At 39.1% G+C, this 16,150-nt stretch overlaps 2 protein-coding genes across 2 annotated transcripts; both read right to left on the reverse strand.

The window, feature by feature from the left end:
- Positions 1-1,610: 1,610 nt before the first annotated feature.
- On the reverse strand, positions 1,611-5,392 carry LOC145782067 (putative universal stress protein SERP1273). The gene has a single exon (XM_082593801.1). It carries the CDS (start codon positions 3,937-3,939, stop codon positions 3,481-3,483), a length of 459 nt encoding a protein of 152 aa, XP_082449927.1. The 5' UTR covers positions 3,940-5,392; the 3' UTR covers positions 1,611-3,480.
- A 99-nt stretch (positions 5,393-5,491) lies between these two features.
- On the reverse strand, positions 5,492-6,675 carry LOC145782470 (universal stress protein YxiE-like). Its single transcript, XM_082594266.1, has one exon. The coding sequence runs from the start codon at positions 6,629-6,631 to the stop codon at positions 6,182-6,184; it is 450 nt and encodes a 149-aa protein (XP_082450392.1). The 5' UTR covers positions 6,632-6,675; the 3' UTR covers positions 5,492-6,181.
- Positions 6,676-16,150: the final 9,475 nt, after the last annotated feature.

Consider the following 16,150-nt stretch of genomic DNA (forward strand, 5'->3'; position numbering starts at 1 on the left):
GCACAAAGTAGCGTTAGCCGTTATTTACGTGGTAATTGCAAGTTTGGATTAAGGTATCATCGTGTTTTGTTGAATTTACCCTTAAAGCTACTTGCTGGATACGCCACTGGTTATAATTATAAATTCATAAGCACGGAAACTGTTGAGCCATACTTTCACACAAAGCTTGGTAACATACCATAACAGTGAATAAACGTTAAACGTCATATGCAATGGCTTTGCAATTTGCTGTAGGCAAAACAGTATTCCGGCTTGTGCAGAGCCGTTGCATGTCGCCATTTTCAAAACAATGAAAGTCACGTATCCGATACGTTCAGTCAGTCACGTTTAGAACCAACCATTGAAAGCAATCCACTTGCCAAAGGCGAGATAAAGCTTGGCAAAACATAAACATGTTCCAGCATGGCCATATCAGTCCTTTGTAACAATGAATTAACGTCTGTAGACGTTAAATCAAGGTAAAAAAAAACTAATTTGCTGACTGGAATCTTATTAGTCAGTTTTTATTTATAATTAAACATAATTAAAAGCTTATTATCACATACGCTTTTACCACAGACTACCACTGTCACTACAGGCGAAAGTTTTCTCCATTCTGACATCGCATACTTCTTATTGTAGGCTACAGCAGGAATACAATACATTTCAAGTGATATTTTATTATTGTGAAACAAATTTATTTTCACACGAGTCAGGTCTATTTGAATAAGCTTAACTGAAGATGATCTAGCTACCCAGCTGAGCGAAATCGATTTTAGCTGTTTATGATAGAACTGAATCGTGTGAAAATAAATTCGTTTGTATCACAAGGCATGTAACCGAGTCGTTCATACCAAGCATTGCTGTGGGTTTGACACCTGTCGGGCGATATTTCTTTCATTTTATTTATTGTGATTTGCATTATCATATCGACTTTGTCGATGAAATGGAGCTGAAAGTCTGGGTGCCTTCATTGCATAGTCCGGGAAACACCGCCAATATGGGATGGTACAAAAATAGACTCTAACTCAAATGACTGAATATTTTTCCTGGGTTTTGCTCATGCTTTTACTGCGATGGTGTGACTCACGTTGCTGGCATGAGAAAGTAAGAGCTTGAAACCTAGTCCCAACGGCAGATCCAGCGGGAGGGGCCGATCGCCTCCGCTAAAACACAGCAAAGTAACTTTATTCATGGTGTATTTGTAAGGTCAGATTATGTAAACCTACATCATTGTGTTGTGTTGAAATCGCCCCTCCTAACGCTACTTTCTGGATCCGCGCCTGTATAGACCTTTCGTGATTAGAAGAAACTTAGGAGTGTGGTGTCAAAGGGAAGTCTGAAAGTGAAAGCTCACTGATTTTTCTGACACAAGAACTTAGTTACTAGCAAGCCTTAGTTTACTGTACAAGGATGAGCAATAAGCATCATATACGAAATTACTTATCACTTGAATAAAAAAACATAGTGAACATAATGTAGGGACTGTAGGCAGTTATAGAGGGTTACTGGCAAGTATACCATAAAACCAACTCATAATGCATAAATTTCACATTCAACTAATAAATTCACAACTTTTTAACGATGCATTGTGGTCATTCCTTAAAGCCGCAGAGCATTAACAAGCAAAGTACGGCACTGAAATATAATCGGCAGTAAGCTGGATGCAACGCAGTCACCAAACAAATATTAAAAAAACCGAAGAAATTGCGCCACATCTTTTAAAAAACATGATTTTCAAGCGTATTCACACGATTTTTTAGTCACTTTTGTTGGAAAGCAGATATACGTAATATGTACATAAGTAGTAGCGCATGTGGAATGCTTCAGTATTTGGCTCATCTCCTTACAATGCGACACTACTTCTGCTGCTATCTACACTAAAAGCTAGTTAATACACATAAATCTCTCCATTTCCATGCATATACCCAATAATGATGTAGCATTGTAGCTACAGATGTACAATATGTCCTGTAAAGCAAAATTATTTTGAGCCCTACCCTTATAAATTTATAATCAATAACTTTAAAGGATACAAGTGGACAAAGACAGTTTGAAGTTTGCAATTCAAACAACATACAATTTCATGCAAGCGTTGGTATCATCATTTCTGCATATAAATCATCACACATTTTGAAAAAGAAAAATAAACAGTTGACTTTCTTGTGTTGTTTTGGTCCATTGTAAATTCCTCTTCACGTCATGCTGACAAGCTTATGTGTGCTTGTAGTAGATGACAGGCTTAAGTGGACTTACACAACCAAAAGATACACATTAATGATGATGTCATTCCTTTTATGTCCATTCCACGCTTTAGGAGTGACCACTTACAAGAACAGAATGAAGCAGTGATCCCCAAGACAACAGAATCTGTCATTTTCACATTAACAACGTCTCTGCAAACGTTGCATTAATATAAAAATGACATATTTTAATGTCTGGGGAATTATTGGCATATTACATATGAGACGATTGACCAAGCACATAATACAACAGATTTAAATTTTCCATTTACGATGAAACGGGTTTTCATTTTAACTGAAATTTAAAGGGCGAACTCGCTTCGTCCATCCATACTGAACTTTTTGACTTGATAAAAGTGCAATTTGTATAACACCAAACATGTAAATCATTGATTAGTTACACAGAACTCATCAAGCACTCATCAGAACTCATCAAGCACTCATCAGAACTCATCAAGCACTTATCAGAACTCATCAAGCACTCATCAGAACTCATCAAGCACTCATCAGAACTCATCAAGCACTTATCAGAACTCATCAAGCACTTATCAGAACTCATCAAGCATTTCATGTTTAATTAATTAAGAACAGCACAGAACGAATTGTAGAATAAGCATCGCCTGTAATATGTCGCAAAAACGCCACTGAATTAAGTAGGTCGGTAATGTGCAGCCAAGTTTAATTGTGTACTACATTATGTTTAGCATAGGAAACTACATCCATTTGTAACCAGAACCTAATAAAGATTTCTAATCCACTAAATGATGAAGCTGATCGTTATTATGCGTTAGATTAAGTCAATAGATCACAACAAAGCAAAAGATTGATAGAGACAGTATTAAACGTTGTAAAGTTTAAAAACAAAAGGTGATTTTTAGTGTGAAGTTGGTAACGTCCCAGGCTGATGTCAAACTAACATTAAGATACTGAGAAAAAGCATCACAATATGCTGTATCACAAATTGTGTAGTAGGTATGTTGTGTCACTTGTGTGAACGTGTAATTCTTGTGTAAGGCATTGGAAATAATACACGAAATATAACTGTTAACATAAACTCATGAAATACACTTTAAGATTATGACAAGTTTTGATTGGCAAAAGAAAGTGATTAGAAACATTTATACCGTAATGACAAAAATAATTTCCAAAACATAATTTGATTTCAGAGATTGAGCAAACTGTTAATGTTGCAAATAAAAATCTACTGTTGTTGAATTAATGGGATGGAGAAAATGTGTTTAATCTTCATAGGTTGGCTTCATTTTTCAGTGTTCCGGCACACCAGAACAGGAACTTTTGCATGGTGAAGCACATAGTCACTCACAGAGCCAATAACAGTTCTTCTTATAGCTCCCATACCTCGAGACCCCATTACAATCATGTCTGCTCCTAGATTTTCTGCCTTCTTAACAATGGCAACACCTGGTTTGTCTTGCGTGGTCTCAATCATGATTTTGTACTTTGAGTTGAGGTTTCTGCACTTCATTGTGTATATATTCTCGAGCTCATTAATCTTCTTGTTATGTTTGACCATTATCTCTCCAATCTCTTGTGCTGGAAAACTTGCACCACTTGAAAACATCAGGGTTGGCAGGTTGGGCTGCTCTGCTTCACTAATCACAAATATTTCATTTGCATCCTTGTGAAAATTGGTGATGTACCAATCGAACGCATTCTCTGCGATCGCACTATGGTCAACAGCAATCACGACTTTCATTTTGTTACAAAATGTCTTCAATTAAGTTAGAAATGCAACTGCTAAATTGTCTAATAAGCAAAAATAATAAACTTAACTTTAAAGCAAACAAATTTCAACAAAAAACAAACTTTGCAAAGGCTATGTTATAAAACTTTTAACTTTATTGTATATATATATATTACAGGCCTCGAAATTTGTACTTTTTTCCGGCGGTTAAGCATGTCCTACCGGACTGGCCCTTTCAGCGGACATTTAATATCTCAACGGGACATTTTTTTGCATACGTAGATTTTGCACAAAATTACACTACAGTATTGTGTAGTCGTGTTTGTAGAAAATTTTCTACAACAGAATAACTCTGCAATGGTTGATGGCTTAGTTACCGGGTCTGCTACTATTCGGTGAGTCCAATTCGGTGAGTCCGATTCGGTGAGTCTGATTCGGTGAGTTCCTAGCCTCTAACCCCTAACCCTAAAACGGCAATGATAATTAGGCTACGGTACCCGATAATTTAAAAAAAAATTGAAAAATCCCCCGTTAAGGGATCGGACTCACCGAATCGGACTCACCGAATCAGACTCACCGAATCGGACTCACCGAATCGGACTCACCGAAACGGGCCATTCCGTAATTAACCGACCCTGAAGTAGGCTATACTGGAGCAGATTGCTTGCAAATAAATCAGTGCGTTAATGACAGTCGTGTAATTACGCAATAAACACAATTGAAAACAACAATCCAAATTTCCTCATTACAAAAGCAACTACGATCACTTATTCCGTGGTTTTTGCGTTATAGAATCGTTGTGCCAAGCGATTACTGCCGGCGCGGGGTCGTAAATCTCCAGCTCAGGACCGTCCAGACAAATGCGCATTAGTGACTCAATAGTGTTAGTGTTAACTAATCAACACAATAGTGTTAGTCTAACACCCTCCCTTCTGTGCAGAAATTCTATTTCTATCAGTATCAGCGTGAATAAGGTCGCCACATTCGCCTGAGCACGTGCGCAACCCAGCTGAGACTTGCTTCTCTGTGACGTTTCTTTTTAACAAACGATCAATGTAACGCAATAATCCTCATAGTTAAAATTAGAATACATACCCTGCCGAAAAGTTCAGACAACTTTATTTCAAGGCAACATTGCAAGGCGTTGAAATGATGTAAAAATGGCTACTTTTGCCATCAGCTCGTTAACCACGTCACTCTAATGTGATCTTTAAAGCAATTGCCTGTACTATTATTGCTTCAGCTCCGTATTTGTTCGCGTTAAACAAACAATTGTAACAATTCAAATTTAAAATATATTTTTGCTGCATTAGCTCTATTTTTGTCAAGAATTTTGCGGCGGTCATTTATGACCGACCAATGAGTCGGCTTCGGCAGACATTCGAGGTCATTCCGGAGGTCATGTCCGCCATGACCGCCGGAATTTCGAGGCCTGTATTATATAAATCAAATATAGTTATTACTATCTTAAGCCTTTACAAATTGTTTCACCTAACGGATCATCAGAAGGTTCAGAACCTTCTGATGATCCGTTAGGTGAAACAATTTGTAAAGGCTTCAGATAGTAATAACTATATTTGATTTAATTCGCTCTGCTTTGTCTTTTTGCTTAGCATTGAGCACTTTTTTGTAGTATTAATAGTTTTCATTGTTTTATATATATATATATATACATACTATGGTAGTGGCGTAGTAAATGAAATACTAGTAGCTTCTTAGAATTACCAAGAATCTTTATTCGAATATTGAAAAGTGGCAAAACAACATTTAATCGCAAAAGATCAAGCTATTTACGAAGAGACGAATGTTGAAAATTAATGCATTACTGCTATTGACAATTTAAGAAACAGCATCAACAACATATTCAACATCACAAAAACATAAGGAGTTTAGCGCCATGCTATTTCACTTACTTACTTAGTTACTATAAAATTACAATTTTCTTTCTAAATGGCAATATTAAAAAAACACCTGCATATTATCATAAATGCACAAGAAAGCAGTATGATCAGTTTTCAGTCACACTGATCTTTACTAACAAATTCACATCAATCAACACATAACGTTGAATATTATGAAGAGGTCCATGCAAGTGGAAAACTTCTTAAAGTTATTGCCAACTTTAGGTCTTTTCAAATTAAATAAAATTGTTGTGTTTACCTTATCAGTCTACTATTATTTTCTTGAAGATCATGCCAAAATCTTAAAAAACAATCTGACATATTGATAACACAAAACAAGCAGATAAACAATGTCAAGCGTGATAAATTAATACAGGAATCTTGGAATGATGAAGTACATATTCACTCACAGATCCAAGCACGGTTCTTCTCACAACCCCCAACCCTCGTGAGCCCATAACAATCATACTAGCCCCAATTGCTTCAGCTTTTCTCACAATGGCATGCCCAGCTTTGTCTCTTGCTGTATTAATCTCGATTTTAAACTTCAGTCGCAGCTGAGTGCATTTTACTGTATAATGATGTTCTAGATCAGTACGCTTTTTATTGTGTTCTTTCATTATTTTACCTATTTCTTCTGCAGGAAAGCTGGCACCCCCACCAAATGCTACAGTGGGTAGATCTGGTTGTTCTGCTTCATGCAAAATAAAAATCTCATTCTCCATATTGTGAAAGTTTTCAATATACCAATGGAATACTTTTTCTGCAATTTCACTTTCATCAATAGCTATTAAAACCTTCATCTTGCAAATTTCAATGTGCTAATTTGAAATAAAAAAAAAAACTATATTATCTGCAAATACAAACTTCATTCATTCAACTTACCCTATTCTGTCCACCCTATCCTTTACTTGACAACTATTATGCCACACTGGCCGAGTAACTCACTATGCACTATTTTTCATAAATTCAGTTCATCATAATTCATAGTGCCAACTATTTTTACATGTTCAACAATTTCACTGAGACGTTCTTGAAGTAACTTGTCAACCAAATCCTATCGCTAAAATACGGGAGCAAGTCTTTTAGGCGCAGACAGTTAGGTGCCGGTCAAATAGGCGCGCACACTGTGGCGTCTGGATATTTAGGTGCGGAGCACTGTGGCGCCCGTTCATTTAGGTGCTATTCCTAGTAAAGTCTGCAGATTGTATCAGCTTGGCAGGTAGGGCAATGCTTTTCACACAAAATGTTGTATTGAAAAGAAAAATATGTCATGGCTTCCGTGAGTGAAGCTGCTTAAACCGGCAAAGCTTTTCACACAAAATGTTATATTGAACAGAAAAATATATTGTATTTTAATGCACGTGTTCGGCATTTATTTGTTGTTAAGCCAGGTTTGCGTCGGCGAAAGCTTCATCAATAAATTATTCAAGTTTCCGAACATGACTGAGTTCACTTTTAGTGAGTCAATTAATAACTACACTAAACATCAGTAAAAAATATACCGTAGCCTAGTGTTGGGCGATATATCGAATTTTCGATACGATACGATATCTTTTCTATATCGATATTTATTTCAATATCGTTCGATATTTTAACTATTACAGCCTTAACTCGTAACTGCAAACCCCTACAAAAACGTTGCCGATGCCAAACGGCAAAAGTTGAAATTGCCTCGGCAATTCCTGTGAACGTTTATTACGAAAAAAATTGCACCAAAACATGTAAAACAAGAAGCGAAAAATATACTTGAGTAGTCTATCACGACCGCACCGTTTGATTTGTTGTGATGTAATAATACCAAAGTGGCGATAAAGCGAACAACGCGATACGCACGCTGTTACGGTAATTCACGTTGAATAACTCATGGGGAGGAAAAGTAAGTTAATTTTAGGTTGATTCAACGTTCGAGTCGGCACAAATCTATTTAATTTTCCCGGCAGGTTATATTGCGTAACAACAATGCCCAACAAGAAATTTACGTTTGTTTTACATTAATTTGACATCTAACGACGTTGAATTATCATAAAATAACGTTAATTGCTCAACCAAGTACCGGTAGGCTACCGGTAACAAATTAATAGCTTCCTGCGAGAAGATTGCCTCGATTTACGTATGCACCAGCATAATTTCGGCACAATTGGGATACTGCCAACACCACAAAGTCTGTTTGATGAAGAACTAGCTGTCAGAATCGGAATCATCAGATGCTGTGTCGGAGGATGAGGTTGTCGTGTCATTACTGGAATCAGACACATCAAGAGGCTCATCGCTTGGCTGTAAATCTACACTGTCTTCGCCATTCGCAATGAAGCGTCCACGTTTTGCCGCTTTCGTGCTTTGATACCCAATACCCATCCACGCGCCTCTTTCGCAGAGCTCCATCAGGGTGTTGACTAAAGATCAAATCTATGGCTGTGGCATAACGACTAGGAGGAATGTCTAAACCTAACCTTACAAGCGCTCGTTTGGCCTCGGCATTTTTATTGCCGACGCTAATGCGCCATTCATGCATCTGCGTCGGCAATCACCTCGGCAATTGACGGCACTAATTTCGAAGACTGAGAAACTCTTTTCTTAAGTAGAACAAAAATATCGAAAAGTATTGAAATATCGAGTATTTTTTCAAATATCGTATCGTTTTGTTTTTTTCAACATCGCCCAACACTACCGTAGCCTATATTCAAGCGGGTGGTAGGCTTGAGTGAAGGGTAACGTAACTTAGTTTTCCGTCAAAACCCGACTAGGTTTGATAACGAGCAAAGTCGCACCATTATGATTGCAACTTGTACCCAGAATTCATATGCCCTATAGAAATGTATTCATGTAGTAGCATAGGCGCCGACTCCGGGGGGGGCGGAGGGGCGGCGCCCCCCCGTGAATTTAGCTCGGGGTGGCTGCCCCCTCGCAAATTATTTTTAAAAAAATCCTAAAGCAAATGTTTCTAAGTTCAGATTTGCGTTAGTTTGACCTTCATTGCGGATCGATCTCAATTAAAAGATCTACTTGTTGCAACAAGAGCGCTGCTCCTAAGATAACAAAAGAAACAGAAGTACGGTAGCTGATAAACGCCAGCATGGTGCCGTTGAAGCATTGTAACAATGATTGAAAAACGTTTTTCTTGATTTCTTCCGCTTTGTTTTTTCTTGGGAGTGTCAATAACGAGGTGCAGTTTGCTCAGTTTAGTATCTTCGCGTATGAAGAGCTAAAGTTCAAAGTGACTAGCATATAATTCGAAGTAGCCTATAGGCCTCGAAATTCGTTTTTGTTGACGGCGCACAAACGTGTCCGGTCTGAGCAGCTATCTCGGCGGACAAATCAAGTCTCACGGCGGACACACCAGTTTTAGCCGTCGATCGTCATGCTTAATCACTTTATCTTGATAATAATTCTTCGCCATTTCAGAACTATAACTACGGTTTTAAAAGGTTTTTTAAAAAATCAGTAAAGTCACTCTGAAAGGCTTTCATCAGACCAACGACTTGCACTTGAAGAGTCAAAGCGCCATGTAGCTGGTCAATACGTCACATAACTGATTAACTTCTCCCGAACGAGGTCGTGTGGCTTATTGCGTCACAATACTCTGGGCAGGAGTCGGAAAATTTCTACAATGACGCTACTATTTTCTGCTGTGCAAAGTTTCACAGACTTTTGCGTGTCATGTAAGCGAAAGTAAATTTTCCTTGGGTCTTTTCTTTCTTACTGTAATACCAAAACTTAACAAATTTTGTTGCATCTTGCTGTAATAGCCTACTCGCATAATCTAATTTAGTAACCAACCTTGCTGTATAATCATCACTAGGAGATCAAAGCCAGATATTGTGACGTAAAACTTGAACTAAATTGCGCGTGATTAGTGTAGACTGTAGAAGTACCTGTACTCCTATCGATTCTTAGCGAAGAATTCACCTTTGTTACGCTGATTCAATGTCATCAATCCTTGAAGCAACGTAAAAACCGAAAGTTTTCCTCCTTGAATGGAAGCTAAGAGATACAGTATTCACATTTTCCAGATGCGCGCTAAAATGCGCTGGAAAATATATTACTGTATTGCAATAATTGTTCGTGCTATGCAATGACGATTTGTATCGCTAGTTCCTGTGTTGTTTCTCGGCGGACAAATATGACCGATCTAGATGGTACTTCCCGCGGACACCACATGCTGTGACGGCGGACATGTCCGCCGTGAATTTCGAGGCCTAAGCCTACATTATAAAGCTTGGCGATATACAATGGCAGATAGACGCAAACACATCAATGCTGACAAACAAACATCAGCATTTTGAATGTAAGCAATCAGTCGCTAGAAAGTTTGCCCCCCCGGCAATTTTCAAAACCCGGCGCCTATGTGTAGTAGAGCGTTGTCTCATACGTACTCGCCACACGACCAATCCATCCCGAGTAGAAGTGATTGCAAAAGATAACAAATTAAGTAAAGATCCATCTGGCTGCAACCTGTGTTCAGGATGCATAGCAAATATCCTGCGGAGATGTGCTAATATCAAGAGTAGTAAAGTGTTGTCTCGCACCTCATCTCCACACGCGTAATAACAAAACAACATATTTTTCTGTTCAATATAACATTTTGTGTGAAAAGCATTGCCCTACCTGCCAAGCTGATACAATCTGCAGACTTTACTAGGAATAGCACCTAAATAAACGGGCGCCACAGTGCTCCGCACCTAAATATCCAGACGCCACAGTGTGCGCGCCTATCTGACCGGCACCTAACTGTCTGCGCCTAAAAGACGTGGACCCTAAAATACTGAGCTTGCCAATGGTTGCAAAAATATTCTAAACTCTGAGCTTTAACATTGTTGATCAATGCAGACAATTCAATTCAATTTATTTTTCATTGCTGGCGTGAACATGTAGAGAACGGCAAAGTAAACTCACAAATTTGGCACCAACAAAAGGGAAAGATGGCAAAACCAAAAGGTTTAAAATATGCAAAAACAGTGTTGGGATGTCACTATCTTGCACAGCCACAAAACCTGGAAATGAGATAGAAAAGATAAAAATTTTTATGTGAAAACGGTACAAAAATAGGGATACAACCTAGTTCGTACCCTGAACAGTTCGGACCCTCAGTTCGTACCCTGAAAAGATCGAGAGAAAAAATTAAAAAAAGCGGAAGTCGCTGATCGCAGTTTCCGCTAACCCTAACTCCAACCATAGACTAATCTATGCTCTAACCCTAACCCACGCTGATCGCAGTTTCCGCAAACATTTATCCGTAGTTTCCGCTAACCGCAGTTTGCGCTAACCTTTACCCTAACCCTAACTCTAACCATAGAGTAAGCTATGCTCTAACTGTAACCCTCGCTGATCGAAGTTTCCGCCAAACATTTTTCCGCAGTTTCCGCTAACCTTTACCCTAACTATAGAGCAATCTATGCTCTAACCCTAACCCTCGCTGATCGCAGTTTCCGCAAACATTTTTTCACAGTTTTTGCTAACTGCAGTTTTGGCTTGTGACCCTAACCCTAATTCTAACCATCGAGTAATCTATGCTCTCTAACTCTCGCTGATCGCAGTTTCTGCAAATATTTTTTCCGCAGTTTCCGCTAACCGCGTTTTCCGTTAACCCTAACTCTCGAGTTTGTTTGTGGAAACTCTGATCAGCGATTTCGGCTTTGTACTATTAAATTGCGATCAGCGACTTCGGCTTTTTTTAATTTTTTCTCTCGTTCTTTTCAGGGTACGAACTGAGGGTCCGAAGTGTTCAGGGTACGAACTAGGTTGCACCCCAAAAATAGGGCTACAATTACAATCAACATTTGCCAGCGCAACAAGGGCAATTTTAAACACGAGCTGAATATTACTGTACAATGAACACTTGCAACAAGGGCGATTCAAACTTTACAGTACTACACACAAAAAAATAATGACAAGTTTCCAAAACTTTTCAAGGAAAAGGTTTTGCCACCTTTTCCCGTTCGTTAGCGTGCTGGTAGGTTTATATCGATTTTTGTAGTTAGTATCTTTTTCGTCCCGGACGCGTTAATGACGAAAAATAAAATGATTGATAGACTACTGTAGACTACTGTACTTCCTGAACCACGCTGCAGCTTGGTAGTTACCAAACTTACAGTATTCTTCTCTATTTTACAAGTGTAGCTACGACCTGTTTTAGCCTGATGCTGCGAGTTTCACTGTGGTAATGGCGAATTGCACTTGCTTTCTGAACAAAGTTCCCAAGGCATGTGCTGTGATGATGTAGGCCTACTATGTAGTTGCAGTAGGCTATTACCTGAGCCATTCATGCGCATTCTAAAGTCTGAACATAGTATGAAGTGCACTGTATGCCCTACCCTACGGCTCTTACCAATCAGTTAATCATACAAAAAACATTACATGAACCAGAAACAGTACCAGAACTTTTTCCAGGAATTCCAACGAAACTCAATTCTCAAACTCAACAGCTTGGAATTGAATCAGTGTTGCCAGATGTTTACTAGATTAGTTCGCTGAAATGGATGCGACAAATCCCCAATTTTCATTTTACTCGCGCTTTTTTCATTGCAAATCGTCTTTGAGTGTTATTTGAGTTATTTGCCTCATTTCAAAGAAATATTTAAGAAAAGGCCCTTGCCTTCTGAAACTTCAGCTTCGTTAGATTTCCAGTCCACACCTCTTTCTTTACAAAACCATGACATTTTTCCAATTACAATTTTTGTGACCGACCGCCTAAAAATTTTATCCCAAATTGCCGTCGTTTTAAACGTCATGAAAATGTTTGCATGTAACCCATAAGGAACTCAAGGTGTTGCGACTGTACCACATTTTAAACTGATTGCCCTGTTTTGGTATCAAGCACTTTATATTAACGTCCGCGGTATGTTGCTTCCACCTTTTTTAGACCTCTTCATTGTGATGATCAGAAATAAAAAACAAACTGAACTGAATGTGCCGGTGTCGCTGTGATTGAAACCTGATTTTTTTACATAAAGCTCTTCAGTGCCCACTGCTGTTTGTGCTGGGGAGGGTAACTAGTTCACGCACCGTTGGTCGACGTTGCCTTACATGCAAGAGTGGAAGCTCCCGATGTTGGGGTGCTCAGCGAAGTCAAGTCGACCCTTGTGTTCTACCAAATACAACTTAGGTTTGTGGCACGTAAATAGTCAAAATCGCGAAAGCGGATTAAGCAGTTTCTTGCCGCATCCGACAAAAGTCACAGTTCGCCCCGATAGCTCAGTGGTTACGCGCCTGACTCAAGATCACGCGGAGCTGATTCGACTTTCGGGGTGTGCGCTTGAGCAATGCATTTCAGGACTGCTCTCCATTCAGCGACACCTAGTGAATGGAATAATTTCCCTGCAACAACACTTCAACAATCAAAAACTTCACTCTGCCAATCTCGGTAATCGGCCCTGCGTCAATTAAGAGCCTCTACAAGTATGCGAAACTACCAGGATTAACCTATCAAGACTTTGTCAGTCCAAGGATAAAGATTCAAAACCAACCAACCAAAAGAATTTTTATGCTTTTTCTGTGCAATGTAGCCTATATAGCCTACTATAAAACTATGATCATCATCGTAGCCCATGAGCCGCTGAGGCAGAGAGCAGTGACTAATTCAAGAAAGGGCAGTTGATCACAGCCCTCCTCCCCCCCCCCCCCCCCCCCCCCGTCTTCCAAAGAATGACAGTTTTTCGTTATTGCAAAAATTTCATTTTTTAAAGCAGATTTTCGTTTCATTAACCCAGTGGTTCCCAACCTTTGCAGGCTTACACCACCCCTCAAAAAAAAATGGACACCCGTGGCAGACCAACGATCTTTCATGTCGAAAGCAGCAGGTTGTTGGAACAAATTTTTACCGTTTTATTCCGAAGACTTTAAAAAATGGTATTCATAGCCTATAGCTTCTCTGCTTGACTTTCAGCTGTAATACAATGTGGAGAAAAGTGGACATGTTCGCTTATTGTGCATGCCTTTAAGAGGCAAATTAATAATGGTCTATAACCGTCACCTCCGAGATAACAAGGCCAATTGTCCGATTGTGACGTAAATGGCTACGTCACAGCTAGTAGATGCACTACGGTTTACTAGCGACCAGCAAGTAGCCTATCTTGCTTTTTTTAACTCTACTAGAGACCAGTTATGCAATGTCCTGTTGCATAGCATCTTTTCACATATAAACTAGGTGGGCAATTGGGCTTGCCCTCCTAGCCCTTTCTTTGCCCCTCTAGTTTGAAACTAGGTGGGCAATTTTTAAGACTTAATTTTTGTTTAAATTAGATCCAAGTTAAAGAATGAACAGCTAAATCAGTGGTTCTTAACCTTTTTTTGGCTCTTAACTTAATCACCACCCTGAAGTGAGCCAATTAGCCTACCACCAAGATCAATTTTCAAAAACAAAAGTGTTTATTGCTATGTATTTCAAAGGGCTAATTATGACAATCAAAATGCAATACAATGCTGAATACAAGATAACAATGTGTGGTAAACATTCAATGCGAAGATTGGACCTGGACTTCAGCCGCCAGCTTTGTGATCCTCGGCTTTGTGGTACTGAGGGCGATTCTTGTGTCGCTTTCGACATCCAGACAATTGCGCTTCTTTGTCTTCATTCCCAAGAGTCAAGACAGTTGAAAACCTTTGTTCACAGCGATGCGTTGTTGAAAAAGATGTCAGGATATTTAGCCTAATGCAGTGTCGCTAATGTTGGTGCGTCCAGGAGTCTTCCAAACCAGAAGGGTTCCAATCCAAGCCTTTCCCCTTGAAATCCAGTTTCAACGCTTCGTTTATTCGGAGAGTGATAAATTCTTCTTTGGGCGGAAATTCGTCATTATCCACCTGGCTGTCATCACATGTGAGGGGCTCACCGCAACATTGGAGACTAGCCGTGTCCAAATTCGGAAAGTAATGTCCATCTTCTTGGGTTGCTGGCCAAAGTGGTCAGCTATGTCCTCCTTCAACGCCGCTGTCAACTCAAGTCCATTGCCTTCGAAGTACATGTCAAACGTCTGAAACTGCACCACTGTGCCTCTTTCAACTCGCTTGTTCCACAATTTAACCTTTGTAGCTACGGCTACTTTGGTGTCGATCACAGTTACATTCTTGACTTGAATTAAAAGATTGCCTTTGTCCGCCCGATAGCTCAGTTGGTTAGCGCGTGACTTCTGGAACAAAGAAGCTTCAAGATCACGCGGCGCTGGTTACGAAGCCTTACGAAGTTCGACCAGGCGGGTTATCACTTTGCAACGAGACAGCCAGTGTACTTCTGTGTGGTACCTACAGAGGCTACAGTAATGCTTCGTATCTATCTCCCATCTTCTTGCACAGTTCCTTGAAAAGACGGCTGTTCATTGTTCAATTCCTTGGCTTTGATAAAGTTCACAACCTTCACTTGCTTCACTGTTTCCAAATCGGGTCTCGTTACCCCCCCAAAATAGGCAAATTACCTTCTGGGATAATTTACCCCCAAGTTGGGAACCACTGAGCTAAATGGAAAGTTTTAGCATAGATTTAGAACTTATGAGCCTACCTTTGACCTTACTTATAATATCCTTAATGTTCCAATCAAGCAGATTAATTAATTATTATCAATTTGTGTTGTGAGTAGCCTACCTCAAATTTTGTGTGAGATTCTAAATGTCTGAATTACCGAAGTTTGTTTTCTGATTTTCATCAAAATAAAATACCAGCTCTTTAGAATCATCTAATTCTGCAAAGATTCAACTCATTGTAGTATAGCCTATCTTAGCAGTTGTGTTTCATATAGGCTATTACCATAGCTGTTTCTTTTTACTTTAGTACAAGAGACCTCTGCAACTAAATGTTGCTAGATTAAATTTTATTACATTTATAGGCTATAATTTACAAAATATTGTGGGCGGGGATGAATATAGGAATCAATTATGGGTCTCAAAACTTTAGACAAGGTATAATATGCCTTTTCACCCACAATTTGCCTGAAAAATCTACATTTTTAAGCTTACATGTTTTACGCTCGGGAAAAAAATGCCCTTTTCCCATCATTTACGCGCAAATGTGCCCTTTTTAACAGAACTTTTGCGCTAAAAGTGCCCTTTTTTGAAAATTTGCCCACCTAGTCCCAATTTGTGAAAAGATCCTATGTCCTGTTATTTGAAAACACAAACTTTTATGCAATTCGTTTTACTTTTAGTACACACAACAGGCATGACTAGATAAACATCAAAACATGCAGTGAGAGTAGCAATAGCAACATTTATTTATTGATGCCGATAAATGTCGAATATACAAAAGCAACACAAAACAATGAGACGACAGTTTCGCATTGGTTGAGCGTTTGATAATATTAAATCAATGTAAAGTTAAAACTCAGTCCTTCATCA

This window comes from Aplidium turbinatum, chromosome 13 (genome assembly GCF_918807975.1).
Source record: "Aplidium turbinatum chromosome 13, kaAplTurb1.1, whole genome shotgun sequence".
In the NCBI taxonomy this organism is placed as follows: Eukaryota; Metazoa; Chordata; class Ascidiacea; order Aplousobranchia; family Polyclinidae; genus Aplidium; species Aplidium turbinatum.

What these genes read in the sequence shown, in the direction of transcription:
- LOC145782067 (XM_082593801.1), bottom strand. Translation starts at nt 3,939, where the DNA reads ATGAAAGTCGTGATTGCTGTTGACCATAGTGCGATCGCAGAGAATGCG.
- LOC145782470 (XM_082594266.1), bottom strand. Translation starts at nt 6,631, where the DNA reads ATGAAGGTTTTAATAGCTATTGATGAAAGTGAAATTGCAGAAAAAGTA.